The 16293-nt window shown below is 39.7% G+C and overlaps 1 protein-coding gene and 1 pseudogene across 1 annotated transcript in view; one reads left to right on the top strand and one right to left on the bottom strand.

Moving 5' to 3' along the window:
* Nucleotides 1–3732: 3732 nt before the first annotated feature.
* LOC105088247 (small ribosomal subunit protein eS1-like) lies at nt 3733–4526 on the bottom strand (annotated as a pseudogene).
* Nucleotides 4527–9357: 4831 nt separating this feature from the next.
* NUFIP2 (nuclear FMR1 interacting protein 2) overlaps nt 9358–16293 on the top strand; it is a 28070-nt gene continuing 21134 nt past the window's right edge. Inside the window, exons 1-2 of the mRNA XM_010978948.3 lie at nt 9358–9750; nt 14513–16234. Coding sequence (XP_010977250.2) covers nt 9471–9750; nt 14513–16234 — 2002 coding nt within the window. The 5' untranslated portion in view covers nt 9358–9470. The remainder of the gene's footprint in view (nt 9751–14512; nt 16235–16293) is intronic.

Consider the following 16293-nt stretch of genomic DNA (forward strand, 5'->3'; position numbering starts at 1 on the left):
TCAAAATGAGAAGGAACCTGCTATGGGAAGAGTTGTGAAGAAACTTGATAGCAGAAGAAACAGAATGTGCTAAGGTTCTTGACCTGTGCAAAGAACTGAAAGACACAGTGAATGGTTGTAACATGATGGCTGAGGAGAGGGTGACAGAAAATAAGTTTGGAGAGGAATGCCATGACAGTAGAGAGTCCAATAGCTTAGAAAAAGATGTAGTGGAGATGGAAATATTTGCATATATTTGTAAGTAGAGCTGATAGGACTTGTGAATGAACTAATTATGGGGGATGAGAGAAAGAGAAGAGTCAAAGACTCCCAGGTTTCTGGATTAAGCCACTGTTGAGTAGTAATGTCATTGCAGACAGAAAAGATCAGAGAGAAAGGGGTTTGGAGGAAAAACCAGGTTTGCTTTTGGGTACGAGAAATTTGAAATGCCTGGTATATCTAAGAAGATAGAACAAGTAGGCAGTTGTGAGTCTGGGGCTCAGAGGAAATGACTGGGGATATATATCAGGACGTATATCAGTGTTATTCCATAATACTGCAGGGATAATGTCTTAGACTTGGAGATGGGTGAGAGCGCCTAGGAAGACCGTATAAAGAAAGAAGACAGAAGAGTGAAGATAGAGCCTGGAGAACTAGCCAGGTGCATGATTGTGCCACTAAAAGAGATACTGAAGGAAATTAAGAGGTGCATATGGTTTAGAGAGGAAATTGATGATTTATCTTTGGAACTTGATAAATTCGGTGTACTGAGTAGATTCTTGCTATTCCTAGTGTGATGCCTGGGCAAAATGTTTAGATCCCCCTTCATAATGTTAATGCTATATTTATATTTCATTTTGTGATTCAGTCTTAGGATATCTCTGAATTTTCAGAATAAAACATTCCTAACCATTGCGTGAGATAACATTTGGAACAGGAGACAACTCTACTAAGAATCCAGGACACTGCAGCTGTTTATGAATTATGGAGATAAATGGTTCTTTATGTCACCAGTTCTAAACAACGAGTGGCTATTTCTTTTTGGTAATGGACATGAGGTGAAGGAAGAAGAGTTCTTCCAATGTTGAGCCAATGTGCTTTACTGGTAGCACACAAGCTGAGAATGCAATGGTCATACACATATATTGAACATCCACCATGTCCCAGGTCCTGTGCTAGGTTCTGGGGATAACTCTGAGAACAAGACAAATAAGACTTGGAGCTTACAAATGAGTAAAGGAGATGGGAAAAAATTAACCTACAGATGAAATAACTGCAAAATGTGGCAAGTGCTGTGAAAGAAACAAATACAGGAAATAAGCTGGGAGAAGGTTAGTATGGCACTTTGATAAATAGGGTTTTTAGGGAAATCTTCCTTGAGTGGGTGAAATTAATTTGATTCTTCAAAGATAAGTAGTCAGTCATACCAAGATTAGGGGACATAGCTGGCTATTGATGAAACACCAAATTGGTTTTTTTGGGTTTTTTTTTGCAGAATTTGGCCATGAAAAATTAAAGCAGGCTAAATAGTTCGTATTGGAATATTCAATAAGGGCACACTGAGGGTAGGGGAAAATGTTGGGAGTGGTCTGCCCCCATGGGGAATATTTTATCACTGACATTGTTTAAAATTGACAGCCAAGGGTGATAATAAAAAGTAGACTGACATTTAGTCAGTTTTACTATTATTTTAAGAACTTTACAGACAATGGCCCTGTCATGGGCTAAATGATGGCCCTAAAAAGGTATGTCTGCGTTCTAATCACTGGAACTTATAAATATTACTTTATACAGTAAAAGAGTAAATATTACCTTGTGTGAAAAGATGTGATTATGGATTTTTAGGGTATCAGATTATCTTTTTGTAAATTGAATGCAGACATTAGACTGAGAGATTGTTTCCCAGTTCTTAAAGTAAATATGTACGTATTTTAATAGAGCTATCACTGTAGAATTTGATGCTGTGTTGGGAGAAATTTCTTATATCCAAGTTTGCTTGCACTCAAGTAACTTAACACAAGTTACTGGCCTATGTAGACATTTCATATTCCCATTTCTATTATACTGGGAGGCCTCCTGGTACCTCAGGTGGGCCCTCTCAAGGCAGGACTACAGTCCTGGGCCTGGTCACAAGTTTAGGTTCAGATACCTACCAGCATTGGGAACACTGAATCACACTAGCCAAACTCATAAGGCAAATGACAAAATTCAAATGCTTAAAAATATTTACTAATTTAGGGGTGAGTGGAGGATATAGCTCAAGTGGTAGAGTGCATGCTTAGCATGCACAAGGTCCTGGGTTCAATTCCCAGTACCTTCATTGAAGAAGAAAGAAAGGAAAGAAAGAAAGAAAGAAAGAAAGAAAAGAAAGAAAGAAAGAAACCTAATTACACCCCCATTCAAAATTAAAAAAAATTAATAATTTAGTACATGATGAAGAACTGATGTGTGTTGATTAGTTTACTCTCCTTACAAACAAGTCATACATGTGAGATTATATTCAGAATATAGCAAGGTGATGACGTCAGAGCAAGCAGAATAAGTTTGATGAATGGTTTTATACCTGCGGTAGGCAGCCTCTGAGATGACCTTCAATGATCCCTTTAATGAAAATATAGTATTCAGGTCCTGCTACGATCCCCTCCCCTTGCTTGGAGGTCTGTATTCTACTCATAAGGAATAGAACATAGCAGAAGTGATGGGATGTCACTTTTGAGATTAGGTTACAAAAAGACTGTGGCTTCATCTTGAATGCCCCCTCTTGTTATTGCTCTCTGAGGAAAGATAATTGCTATGTTATGGCCTGCCCTATGGAGAGGCCTCTGGCCAATCACCAGTAAGGAACTGAGGTCCTCAGTACAACACCTTATAAAAAACTGAATCCTACCAACAACCACATGAGTGAGCTTGGAAGCAATTGCTCCCAACAATCTCATGAGACCTTGAGCTAGAGGCACCTATCTATACAGCCCCCGGATTCCTGACCTTCAGAAGCTGTGAGATAATAAGCATTGTTTTTAAGGCACTGAGTTCTGGGGTAAATTGTTATACAGCAATAAATAACACAATACCAATCACATAACATTTGAAATGCTAAATTTAAAAACACTAAAAGACAATAGGGAGGGAAATAAAATTGAATAAAAACTACAACAGTAGTTTCCATAGTTACATTATTTATTTTAATAGCTTCTTAGGCATTCTAACCACATTAACTAGATTCCCTATTAGTGGTTAATTTCAGCCAGTTTATGTTGAGTCTTACTAATTTTATCCTCAGGGAGCGACATTTTACCCAACTTCTGGATGCATCTAACTGTGGACTCCAACAAACTGGGTATACATACTTACAACTAAACATTTATGGATTCATTCCTATATAAATTCATTTTGTCTACTGGAGACTCAAAAAGGAATTCAAAAAAGCCTCATAATTCCCTTGGTCTCTCTCTCTCTCTTTTTTTTTTTTTTTTTTTTTGATTAATGTTCACAGGATAGTCAGATGTTGAATTCACTTATTTTAAAAAAATACTTTTTTTTTTTTTTTTACAAAAGGAATAAATGTTCAAGGTACAAAATTTAGAAAAAACAGGCAGGCAAAGAAGAAGAAGGTGAAAGTCAACTTTGAACCTGCTACTCAGAGAGGACTGCTACTGAGACTGAATGCTCTGTTGATTTTAGTTGACAGCAGTTGCCTATTCTATTTTTTAAAACATCACAAATAAGACTTTGTCACCATTAGAAGTCTGAATTTTAAACATATTCTTGGACTAGTGGCTCATATCCATTAGCTCATTCAACTTTAGCATGCAACTCATGCAACACCAGTACCTTTTCCAGCTACTAACTTCACCATGAAGTTCCGTGAGTTTACGTAATTCACATTTTGCTTCAGGATTTTTTACTTTTCTAACAAAGACATCACAGAGAGTATAAATAGATTAGCAAAGCCTTTTCAATGTCTTTCCCAATGCTATCTGGAATCAATTTACTGACCACTTCTTTCAAGTCACTAATCTGCACCTCTCAGGTCATGATTCCCATCACCTTCTTCTAGATTTGGTGAACCTGTTGGTGCTTACTTAGCATACAAGGGCTTCCAAATATGACTATTGCATATTTTAGTAAAACCAACATGGAATAGATGAAGCAAATAACCGCTGGTAGTCTTGACATCAACATGAGCCTCAAGCATAGCCTGCCATCTTTTGACCATTTTGGAGCACAGTCTGTCACAGGTAAGATCCATGCCACAGAAGTTGGTCAGGCAGTTTTGGCCATGAATATCCCCAATAATTAGCTTGAATTTTCGAAGTGCGACTTCATCATTCTGCAGATCAGCAAGGCTTGCTTCAAACCCTTGAAGCCATCAGTTGTAATTTTGATTCCTTGAGTGTTCCTGACTAGTGTTTTTCCAATATTTCATATATTGAACTAGCTGGTGCCTTCACATCATACCAATCTTTCATAGAAAATGGACTAACCACTTTCTTCTTGGCAATCTTTTTACCACTTTTCACAAGGTGCTTGTTCTTGCCCATTGCCATGGTGCTGCTCAGAGAGCCAAAAGGGCTATTTGCTTATCCTTTTAAAATTTGGGAAAGCATTCTATTCTTGGTTAACTTGATTTCTCTAAAACTCAGTTTCCTTAATGAAATATCATACCTGAAAGTGTAGCTTCTATATCTAATATTTAATAATTTAGTAGCACTAATATTTAATATTTAGTACCACTTACTAACTTTATAAACACTATATTCAAAAACTTTATTTACATTATCTTGTTTAACTTTCACTACACCTTGTGAGTTAGGCACTAGTATTACTTCCACCTTTCAAATAAGTAAACTAAGGCTTAGAAAAGTTAAATAATTTGCTCACAAAAAGTCACAAAGCTAAGCAGTTTCAGCATAGAGATTCCATCCAAGTTCTGTCTGAGTACAAGATTTATACTCATACCACTCTGCTATAGTTTCTCCTTGAAACTTTTGCCCGTAATACTTTTCATAAAAGAAAAATGTCATTTAAAAAAACATTCGTATTTAGAAAAGTCATCATATTCCAGTTATTAAAGGACTAACCTAATTTACCCATACCTCTGTTCAATTCCTTTGAAAGTTTTTTGAAGCTAGTGTCTCTAGGCAAAAATATTAAGATCTAAAGGAAATATACATGAATAAAATTCTTTCCCTACTGAAGTAAAACAGTGGATGTTACCAGTGATTTGCCTCATTCTGAGACTGGAACTATCATCAGAGAGCCAATTTCCACTTATATAAAACTACATAATACTGTCTGTGACCATAATTTCTGTAAAGTTAGTCAATTGTTACAGTTGAAAACTAGATTTTTATTAGCTACATTTCCTGCTGTTATGTAGTTTAATTACAATGAAATAAAGGGGTAATCTGGAAAGAAAGAACAGTGATATTGATCATGGAATGTCAGAGTGGGAAGGAATTTGGTGGCTACTTTGCCCATTCTCTGTATTTTAGAGAGAAGAAAACTGAGGTCCAGAGAAATAAATATTTCTGTATCTCTTAGGTTGTCATAGTAGACAAAGTGTAAGAATAAAGATGTTTGAAAAGTGATTTTTATTTGATAATTAAGACAGTCTTGCAAATATATTTAACCAAATTCCAAAACTGTATCAATAAGGGTAATAGATTAAAAAAAAATAACAAGAAGTGTAAGACATGGTACATAAAAAGTGCCTGATAAATATTTGCAAATGAACAAATGAATAAAAATATTTTATTGCTTTCATTTTCAAGTTCCCTCACATTCCTTGAATTCATATTTTATATGCAATCATAATATATTCATATAATTTACTATTTTGCTTTTTCAGTTGATTTATAGTGTAACATTTTTCCATGTTGTTATAAAATATGACTGTAAGCTTTTAAAGTACTATTGAAGTTACAACACTTCTGAGTCAGATTCCCAAATGACTATTAAAAATGACTGTTAACAGGGGTGAATTCAGGTTTTGGGGGGTCCTCATTAAGGGAAAATACAAAAATACTTCTTAAAATTTTACAAAATAATGAAAAAATATCTAGTTCTTTCAAGAGACCATTTTCAGAGCTCCTCCACGAGCCCTTGGAGGGGCCTGTGCATTGAGGGGCCCTGAATCTTCATTAGCTTCATAGTACATCTGCCTCTGCTGATAAGCAGATACCATCTTCAAGGTGGCTGTGATATAGCTTGAATGTTTTTTAGAGAGGTTTACTAAAATTTTGGAAATGTATATCACACTTTGATACTGTTTGAAATTCTTTCTCTCCAGTAGACCTGGAATCTACTTCAGGCCTCACTATAAACTTTGTGGCTTTTAAATTATAAGCAAGTCTCAATTTCTTCAGGCAAATCCCTCATCTGTAGAATGGGCTTAATATCTACCTCAAAGAATTGCAAATGGAAATAAAGATAAAATACTTGGTACAGTTCCTGACACATTGTAAATGCTAAATAAATATTAGGTATTATGATTACAGTGATAGCTAAAACATTAACCTACCTTATATGGGAATCTCCTGTCTCTCCATTATAACTTCCCACATTGACTGTAGGTAAAACACGGTGTAAAATGAGTTTCAAAGGATTGTGCAGATTCAATTTTTTATTATTTTAATTTAAAACAATAATTTGACTATGAAAAGTAATAGCTATATAACAGAACATTTGGAAAATAGAGAAGAGAAAAAAAATAGCATCCATAATTTCTCCAGACTTACTCTGTGTTTCCTTACTGTGTTTTCTGCCTGAATACAGATTTCATTTTATAAAAATATGCTTGAAATAAGTAGACCCGATTATTCTCTTTTCAAAGAGGTTTGGTATTATAGTATTAGTATTTTCAAATACATGGCAAATCTCAAAATATATTTTATGTAAAACTATTTTAGAAAAATTAGGTCAAAAAAAGGTACATATTCTACTGTTGTATTTCCATATGTATTTTTTAAAATTCATGTTTTTAAAGGTTATTATCTTGTACATAGAATTTAATATTCTGCACTTTTTTCTTACACTATATCACAAGCCTTTCTCCATACCACTACATACTACTACAGCAACATTCATAGTAATTAGAGCATCTGAGGTGGGAGGGTATAGCATATGCCTAGCATGCATGAAGTCCTGGGTTCAATCCCCAGTACCTCCATTAAAAATAAATAAATAAACCTATTACCTCCCCCCCAAAACAAACAAAAGAACCACAGTAACTAGAGCGTATGAGAGTGAGGTTTAGTTTCCTAAATTTCCTATAACTGTGGGTGAAGAAACTAAGGCAGGCTAAAGTGTGGAAAGTCAGAAACTCAGAGCAAGTGTTTTTGCTTAGCCTTCAACTATAATGTAGAAAATGTAGAAAGAGAAGTTATGACTCAGGAATTCTTGATTTCCAACCAAATGTCCACATCAGTAAAAGAATATAAAGCCCTATCAACATAAGCTTAAACTCCATAAACACTTTTATTTAATAGATGGGAAAGTGGTGCAGTACTATTCAATGGCAAAGACTTATTTGCCACAATATGTTTTTATTGGGGTTTTAGCTCTCAAAATTGGGTAAATGTACTCCCCCTCCACCCAAAGGGGTCTTTCTTTAAAATTTAGCAAGGCAATGCAAATCCTCACTATAAAGAACAAGTCAAAGTCTGGACACGGTTGTCTGGATTCAGTGACATTTACTGTCGGAAAAAGGCTTTTACCTTTAATTATGCTTTTGTGCTGATATTCATTAATTTCAAAGAACAAACTTTCCCGTTCATGCTTCTTTGTTCCTTTAACATTGTCCTGCTGTAGAATTCAAGCCACATTTTAAAAATTGTCAACCATCACGTGCACGGAGGAAGCAATCCAGAAGTCCATTGCCGAATGAATGGATAAACAAAACATGGCATATGCATACAATGGAATATTATTCAGCCTTAAAAAGAAAGGAAATTCTGATACATACCACTACATGGATGAACTTCGAAGACATTATGCTAAGTGAAATAAGCCGGACACAAAAGGACAAATATTCTGATACCACTTGTATGAAGTATCACGGAGACAGAAAATAAAATGTTTACCAGGGCATGGGAGCAGGAGGGGGTGGGGAGCTATTGTTTATGGGTACAGAGTTTCAGTTTCTGATGATGAAAAGTTCTGGAAATGGACAGTGGCGATGGTTGCACAACAATGTGAATATACTTACTGACACTAAACTGTTTATTTAAAAATGATTTAAAATGGTAAATTTTATGTATTTTATGGTAAATTTTTCAAAAATGTCCCCAGTGTAACATATACTGAGAAAAATGTATTGTATACATACATATTCAGTTTAAGAAATAATTATAAAGCAAATATATGTGTAATCACCCTCTAGGTCAGGAAATAAAATATTATCATACTGCACCCCTGTGCCCCCTTCACAATCCTTTTCTTCCTTCCTTCCTAACCACTCTCCTGACATTTGCTATTAAAAAATCAGGCTGTGGGGTGATAATGCAGGATAAGTTAAATCCGTATTACAAAATGCAATAGAGCTTTTCTCTAACTTCGAATATTTTTCATACATGCAAAAAAAATTTTTTTAATAACTTTTAAAGTGCTCTTTCCCCTTCTTTCTCTCTTCAAACCCTTCATATTCTAAAACCTATCTTGGTTCCATAGTTTACCTCACCTGAAGAGTTTAAAAAAAAAAAACTACTTGGATTTTAGATTTTCATTCCTCCCGCTCTCTCTTGCCTTCAACTACAAAGAAACAATGATTTAAACCCTTTGTGCCCTTTTAGAAAATTACACAGATACCCCATTGTGGAACCCTATAATCCCTTCGTGGAAAGGAAGAGATTAGCATATGAATACAAAGCAAAATGAATCCAGAATACAAAATGATCTACTGGATTGTGAAGCTCTTGTATTCTTAAAAATGTATTTATTTCTTCTTTTTATATTGCCCCCTTTTGTGGTCTCAGGGTTAAGGGAACTGAGCTTCCCCTCTGGTTACCCGGAAAAGGATTTAGGGAGAAAAAAAAGGCAACAGATTCTAGGAGGTGCAAAACCAACAGATGGCTCCCTGAGCCAGTGGAATCGCCAGTGGAATCTGCCATCCTCGACAGGAGCTTGCTTGCGGTCGAGGAGTGTAGAAAGTGCTGTTCGCTGACTGCGCGGTGAAGGAGAGAAAGCGACAGAAAAGAGAGCCATAGTGCTGACGTTGAAGGACCGGCCCTGTGAGGTTGCTCAGGGTAAGTGGCGTTGGCCAGGAGGCAGTGGCGAAGGGGAAGGAAAGAGGATTTGGGCTAGGGGCGGGGCCTGAGGCGCAGCGTGGCTCGTGATTGCTGGGGTTCGGCTGCCAATCTCGCAGAATCGCTCGGTTAACCAGTGCGCTGGCGAGACGCGCTCAGATATACTGAGTGAGCCCTAAGAAGCAGTCTCAGATCCTGACGGTGCAGCAGCCCGCAGCCTCATCTAGAGAGTCCCAGCCGCTTTCAATGGAGGAGAAGCCCGGCCAGCCACAGTCTCAGCACCATCACAGCCACCACCATCCGCACCATCACCCCCAGCAGCAGCAACAACAGCAGCCGCACCACCACCACCATTATTATTTCTACAACCACAGCCACAACCACCATCACCACCACCATCACCAGCAGCCTCACCAATACCTGCAGCATGGAGCCGAGGGGAGCCCCAAGGCCCAGCCAAAGCCGCTGAAACATGAGCAGAAACACGCCCTCCAGCAGCACCAGGAAACGCCGAAGAAGAAAACAGGTCCGGGAGGGAGGACGAGTGGGGGAAGGGGAACCGAGGTTGGGGGTAGGGGAGATGGGGGTGGGGCTGGATCGGGAAAGCGCGGTCGGGGTCGGGGTGTGTGTGTATGTGTGTGTCCATGTCCTGCGGGTCTGGGGAAGCCCCCTTTCATTCTCCGAAAGCTCGGGCTGGGCCTCGGGGTTTGCAGCGCCCTCTTCCCCTCAGCATGGGAGAGGCCCAACCAGGCCGGTGTGACCTTCCCGGCCCCCACCCGGGCTGGAGGGAAACCCGGAGGGTCGGCCTTGGAAGTCCAGCCTTAGATCCCTTTCTCGTTTACCTTCCTGTGGCGCTGGAGAGACCCTAATTTGGGGGTCCTGGGTTGGGGTGAACCTAGCCCGCCCCAAAGTCCTTCGGGGTGTAACTCGGGAAGGCCTACTGAATTTCGACTCGGGTGGTGTCGCGAGAGCCTTTTGCAGGCGGCGAAGAGAGGGTATGGGGGGCAGAGCTGAGGAAGCGTCCTCCCTCACCCGCTACCCCAAGCCCACCTGTGGCCTTGGGGTTCCCCGTCCTGGGGGGCGGCGGGGACCCCTCGTCTCTCGGGTCATTTCCACCCCTAGACGCCCCTCTGGGGCACCGGACCTCGCAGCCTGTCCCCCTGGCTCCTCCCGAGGCCGGCGCCCCGGGCCCGCTCCCCCCAGAGCCGGCGCGGCTGGAATGTTCTCTCCTCCTCGCGGGGCCGCTTCCTGTCCGCCATGTTGGAAGCCGATTCCTGTCACCGACTCCGGCCCACTGAAGAGCGGAGGGGGAAGGGTGTCGAGGGGCGCACGCTGCGGCCGAGCCTGGTGGCTCGGGATCCCCACCCGCGTCATCTCGGCCCCCGCACTGCGGGGGTGCCGCCGCCCCCGGCCGGCAGGCCGCCCCTCCCCCCGTCGCCGGCTGGGTTGTGTAACCCGGTGGCGGCCGCGCGGCCCCGGGCGGGTCCCTGGGGTGAGGGGCGGGGGCGGTTGGGGTGGGGGAGGGAAGCGGCCACGAGGGGAGCGGCCTGCGCCGGGCCCCGCGCGCCGGCGGCCGTGTTTCCCGCTCGCGAGTGCGGCGGGAGGCGCGGGCGGTCGGGGCGGGGAGCCGGCCTCCAAGAGGAGTCTAGGGAGAAGGAGGCCGCGGGCGGTGGCCGCGGCGCTTCTTTGGGCAGGAGGCCTGGCGGGGGGTGGCGGGGGGATACATTTTGGGTAGAGGCGGTGCCTGAAGGCCGGGTGGGGTACCCAGCGGGAACCAGGCTCCCCGGTCACGAGTTTCTCTGCTACAGGAACCTCGTCTCCTGCCAGGTTCGCTCACGACTCCGCCTCTCAGGCTTTCACTTGGGCCCTTTCCTTCTAGCAGCTCATTTTTACACAAAAAGCTTGTTCTGTCTCCTTCCAACCCCTGCCCCCTACATTTACCTTATGTGCTTGGGTAGTGTTTCTGAGGAGAGAGAGAGGACAAATGTTTGGATGGGTGAGAGGGCAAGGTTTTTTTTTTGTTTTTGTATTTTGACCCCTCTCTCGCCCTTACGGGGTGAACCGAGGTGGCTCATCCATGATGTTGGTGCACTACCATCTTGCTTGGGATGAGGCTTTTTTCCACCTTAAAAGGGAAGATGTTTTCCCGTTTTAAAACCAGTATGAATCCCCCGAACTCTTGTTTTTAACAAATGTTAAATTGAGGGCAAAAGTCGTTTTAGAAAACATTTGAGAAGAAATGAACTTTAAAGTTTATAACCAGGCAGATTTTTTTTTTTACAAAAATTAAGGATTCTTTATAAAATGAAATGGTTAGAAAATCAGTATTAAACCAAGCATGCCAAATTTGATATAAGCAGTTACTGAGAGCTGGAGAAAAACTGCTTTTCTATTGGATACTTAATGTAACTTGAAGACTAAAATTGAAATGTCAGATTTTCCATTTTGAGGGGTGGTAGGGACTGATAGTGTGCAATAGAAATGAACGTATAATGTGTTTGTTGAGCGTTTAATCCTAAGGATTTGGAACAGTTTAGAAATTTAGAAACTATGCAACACTAGATTTTTTTTAACATTAAATCTTTTTCAACTTAAAGGTGAGAAAAATCTGATTATGGTTACTTGGACGATAAGGCAGTATTACTTTTCAGATTGGAAAAATCTACTTTTGTTCATCAGGTATTAATATCCTCCTACAGGATTCCTCTTTACTTACAGAAGCAGTCCCTGAACCGTACGAGGTGGCATCCTCAAATTAGTTTGTTTTATCCTGGATGGGTATAAATAGGGAAAACTGGGTTTAGTAGTTTTGAGAGAACGTAAACAATTTGAGGTGAGAAGCTTTTCATTTGTGGCCTGGTTACATTACTGTTGCTTCAATATGCATAAAACTAATTTACCAAGAAAACTTGTGAGGGTTTTTGAATCTGTATTGTGCTGAGGTGGGCTTTTATGGCACATTACCCACAAACCTATAAAGAGGAAGTTTTTTTAATCCAGAAGAGGGCGCAAGAGAGGGCCAAATGTATTCAGTAACTTCAGATTCCAATCTAAAAGCTAGATTTATCAGGACTCAAGTTTTGCTCAGTCCATTTGAAGTAGGGTCAGATGCTTTTTTTAGCATGGCAGCCCTAAATCATAAAAGCAGTAGGAAGCCTTTGATTTTTCTCAGTAATTCCATAGTGTTTACATTTTTCTTAAATACCTAAGTTTTAAAAAGAAAATATCTCTGGCAGACTTTTTGCAAACCGACAAGATTGCCATGGGAAAAATTTTATATAGTTAAATGAAAAATGTTTCTTGTCATTAAAACTTGCGGGTGGAAGTATAGTGACTTCTGGGGAGTTTTAAAATAGTTTGGTAATTTCTGATATAAGGGCCACTAAACAGGAAAAATTATCCTATTTAACTTAAAAGTTTTGGCTTTAGTCCAACTTAGTTTGGACATTGGATTTTACCTGGTGTTTAAGACTGCTTATCTTTTAGATCTAAAAAGTTATAACTAACTGGCTCAAGGGTACAGACCTTTGTTTAAACTTGTTAAATGGTATATGTAGTTCTCTTTGGTCTAGAGTTGTACACCAGTAAATTTATGTCTGTTAAAAATGTTGAGAATCTCTGTTGAGTAAATTTCTGCTTTTCTAGAAGAAATAACATTTTAGAAAACAACCTAAGCAGTAGTCTTTGCTGTTTCATGCTTAGAATTTTTTCACCAAAAATTTGATTTGATTGGCTATCATAGCTTTTTCAGCCAGCCAAAAACTAAAATGTAACTCTACAGAAGTTAAGAACTTTCGTAAAATATGTTCCCTAGTGGAACAAGTTCTGTGCCACTCTATCTCAAGAATGATTACGCCTTGAGTATGTTTTCTTGAGTTATTTCATGAAAATTAATGCAACAGAAGAAAATGCCTTTATTTGCTCATTTGTAGTATTCCCACTTTTTTATCTGATGTAGAGTAAGTGACTAAAATAATAGTAAACCCTGTTGTGAATCTTCTCAGAATATGTTCTGTTCCACCTCAAGTTCTTTTAAAACAGTGGTTCTCAAACTTAAAAAAATCTTAAGTGTCCCTTATACTCTTAAAGTATACAAAGACCTTTTGATGTGGGTTATATCTATTGATATTTGCCATATTTGAAATCAAAACAAAGTTTCAAAACAATATACAAGTTCAAGTGCCTTTAGCCTTCACAGGCTGAAGGCCCAAGAGAATGAATGAAAGTGACAAAGGCAAATTACTTAGTATTCCTGTTGGATCCTTCCCGACCCCCGAAAAGCTGCCTTAAATGAGTATGTTTGTGTATCCTCCCTTTTTATCATGTATTGGTTTCTAATAACTTGATCTCAAGATGCTTTTGGGACTATTTCATAGAAAGGTAGATAAATAGTATCACTATTTTTACTAGTAAGGAAATGGAAAAGTTGACCCCGTCGAATCACCTATAGTGATAAACTGTTCATGGTGATTGAAGTTCTTAACTTAAACTTGAATACTGTAACACTCTTTAAAATTAAATACCTTTCATTGTAATTTTTTAGTATTTTCTTACTGAATTATTTGGTTAGGCAGTATGACATAGTGATAGGAAATGATGTTCCAGACAGACTGAAATTCAAATTTCCAGGTCTTGTACTTTGTGTCTTGGGCAAGCTACTTAATTTCCCTGAGAGTCTGTTTACCCAAATGTAAAATAAAGAAAATATATAAGAGTTAGTACATAGGTGTTTTGGTTTCATACAATATCAGTATGCTCTAATGTCTGGGAAATGTCAATGAATTTAAGACTACTTTTGCAAAACTTCACAAGTGTTAGATTTTTATTTGACAGAGTGCAAGAGAAACTACTTAGGGTGACCACCAGCCATTTATGGTTTCATAGATGTGGAATCTTTAATTTTCCTGTAGTACTAAGATTTACTCTATCAATATAACTTGATTTTTGCCCAGAGGGTAGCTCTGCTTATAATTGTAAAGGAAATTTTGTAAGATGAGAATGATGGGGAGGTTGATCCTGTTAGATGAGAGGTATTATTAAGAGGTCATGTTCTTTCTGACCTTGGACTATGGTTTGTTTCTCAGCTCAGTTCTGTCTCTTGCTTAGTAAACTTCCTAATCTGTAAAATGGGGCTGACAAGTGTTATCTCATAGAGTTATGAAATAATAACATAAAAAGCTGAAGCTCACAGAATAATGTCTAGCATACAGTAAATAAATAGTCCTTAAATGTTAGGTACTATAATTTACATATTGTAATTTTTTAAACTTTTTCTTTCTCCTCTCTAGGCTATGGTGAACTAAATGGTAATGCTGGAGAAAGAGAAATATCTTTAAAGAGCCTGGGTTCTGATGAAGCTACCAACCCTATTTCCAGGGTCCTCAATGGCAACCAACAAGTGGTAGACACTAATCTGAAGCAGACTGTAAAGTCCAGCACCTTTGGGAAAGCAGGAATTAAAACCAGGAATTTCATTCAGAAAAACAGTATGGACAAAAAGAATGGGAAGTCTTACGAAAATAAATCTGGAGAGAACCAATCTGTAGACAAGACTGATACTGTAGCAATTCCAAATGGTGTTGTAACAAGTAATTCTGGCTATATTACTAATGGTTATATGGGCAAAGGAGCAGATAATGATGGTAGTGGATCTGAGAGCGGATATACCACTCCTAAAAAAAGGAAAGCTAGGCGCAATAGTGCCAAGGGTTGTGAAAACCTTAATTTAGTGCAGGACAAAATAATGCAACAAGAGACCAATGTCCCAACCTTAAAACAGGGACTTGAAACTTTCAAGCCTGACTACAGTGAACAAAAGGGAAATCGAGTAGATGGTTCAAAGCCCATCTGGAAGTATGAAACTGGGCCTGGAGGAACAAGTCGAGGAAAACCTGCTGTGGGTGATACGTTGCGGAAAAGCTCTGATGTTAAACCTGGTGTAAGCAGCAAGAAGTTTGATGACCGGCCCAAAGGAAAGCATACTTCTGTTGCCTCCAAAGAGGATTCGTGGACCCTATTTAAACCACCCCCAGTTTTTCCAGTGGACAATAGCAGTGCTAAAATAGTTCCTAAAATAAGTTATGCAAGCAAAGTTAAGGAAAACCTCAACAAAACTGTACAGAACTCTTCCGTGTCACCATCTTCGTCTTCATCCTCTTCTTCATCTACTGGGGAAACTCAGACCCAATCTTCAAGTCGGTTATCCCAGGTCCCTATGTCAGCGCTGAAATCTGTTACTTCGGCCAACTTTTCTAATGGGCCAGTTTTAGCAGGGACTGATGCAAGTGTGTATTCTCCAGGGGGTCAGCCACTGCTAACTACTGCTGCTAGTACTTTAACACCCATCTCTTCTGGGACTGATTCAGTTCTCCAAGACATGAATCTGACTTCAGCAGCTGTTGAACAAATAAAGTCCAGCCTTTTTATCTACCCTTCAAATATGCAAACTGTGCTGTTGAGCACAGCACAAGTGGATCTACCCTCTCAAACAGATCAGCAAAACCTGGGGGATATTTTCCAGAATCAGTGGGGTTTATCATTTATCAATGAACCCAGTGCTGGCCCTGAGACTGTTATTGGGAAGTCATCAGATCATAAAGTGATGGAGGTGACATTTCAAGGGGAATATCCTGCCACTTTGGTTTCACAGGGTGCTGAAATAATCCCCTCAGGAACTGAGCATCCTGTGTTTCCCAAGGCTTATGAGCTGGAAAAACGGACTAGTCCTCAAGTTCTGGGTAGCATTCTAAAATCTGGGACTACTAGTGAGAGTGGAGCCTTATCCTTGGAACCCAGTCATATAGGTGACCTGCAGAAAGCAGACACCAGTAGTCAAGGTGCTTTAGTGTTTCTCTCAAAGGACTATGAGATAGAAAATCAAAATCCTCTGGCGTCTCCTACGAACACTTTATTAGGCTCCGCCAAAGAACAGAGATACCAGAGAGGCCTAGAAAGGAATGATAGCTGGGGTTCTTTTGACCTGAGGGCTGCTATTGTATATCACACTAAAGGTAACTCATTTGTTTTCCTATATGAAGATTCTTACTGGTTATTTTAATATACATTTACT

Source organism: Camelus dromedarius, chromosome 16, assembly GCF_036321535.1.
Source record: "Camelus dromedarius isolate mCamDro1 chromosome 16, mCamDro1.pat, whole genome shotgun sequence".
Classification (NCBI taxonomy): domain Eukaryota; kingdom Metazoa; phylum Chordata; class Mammalia; order Artiodactyla; family Camelidae; genus Camelus; species Camelus dromedarius.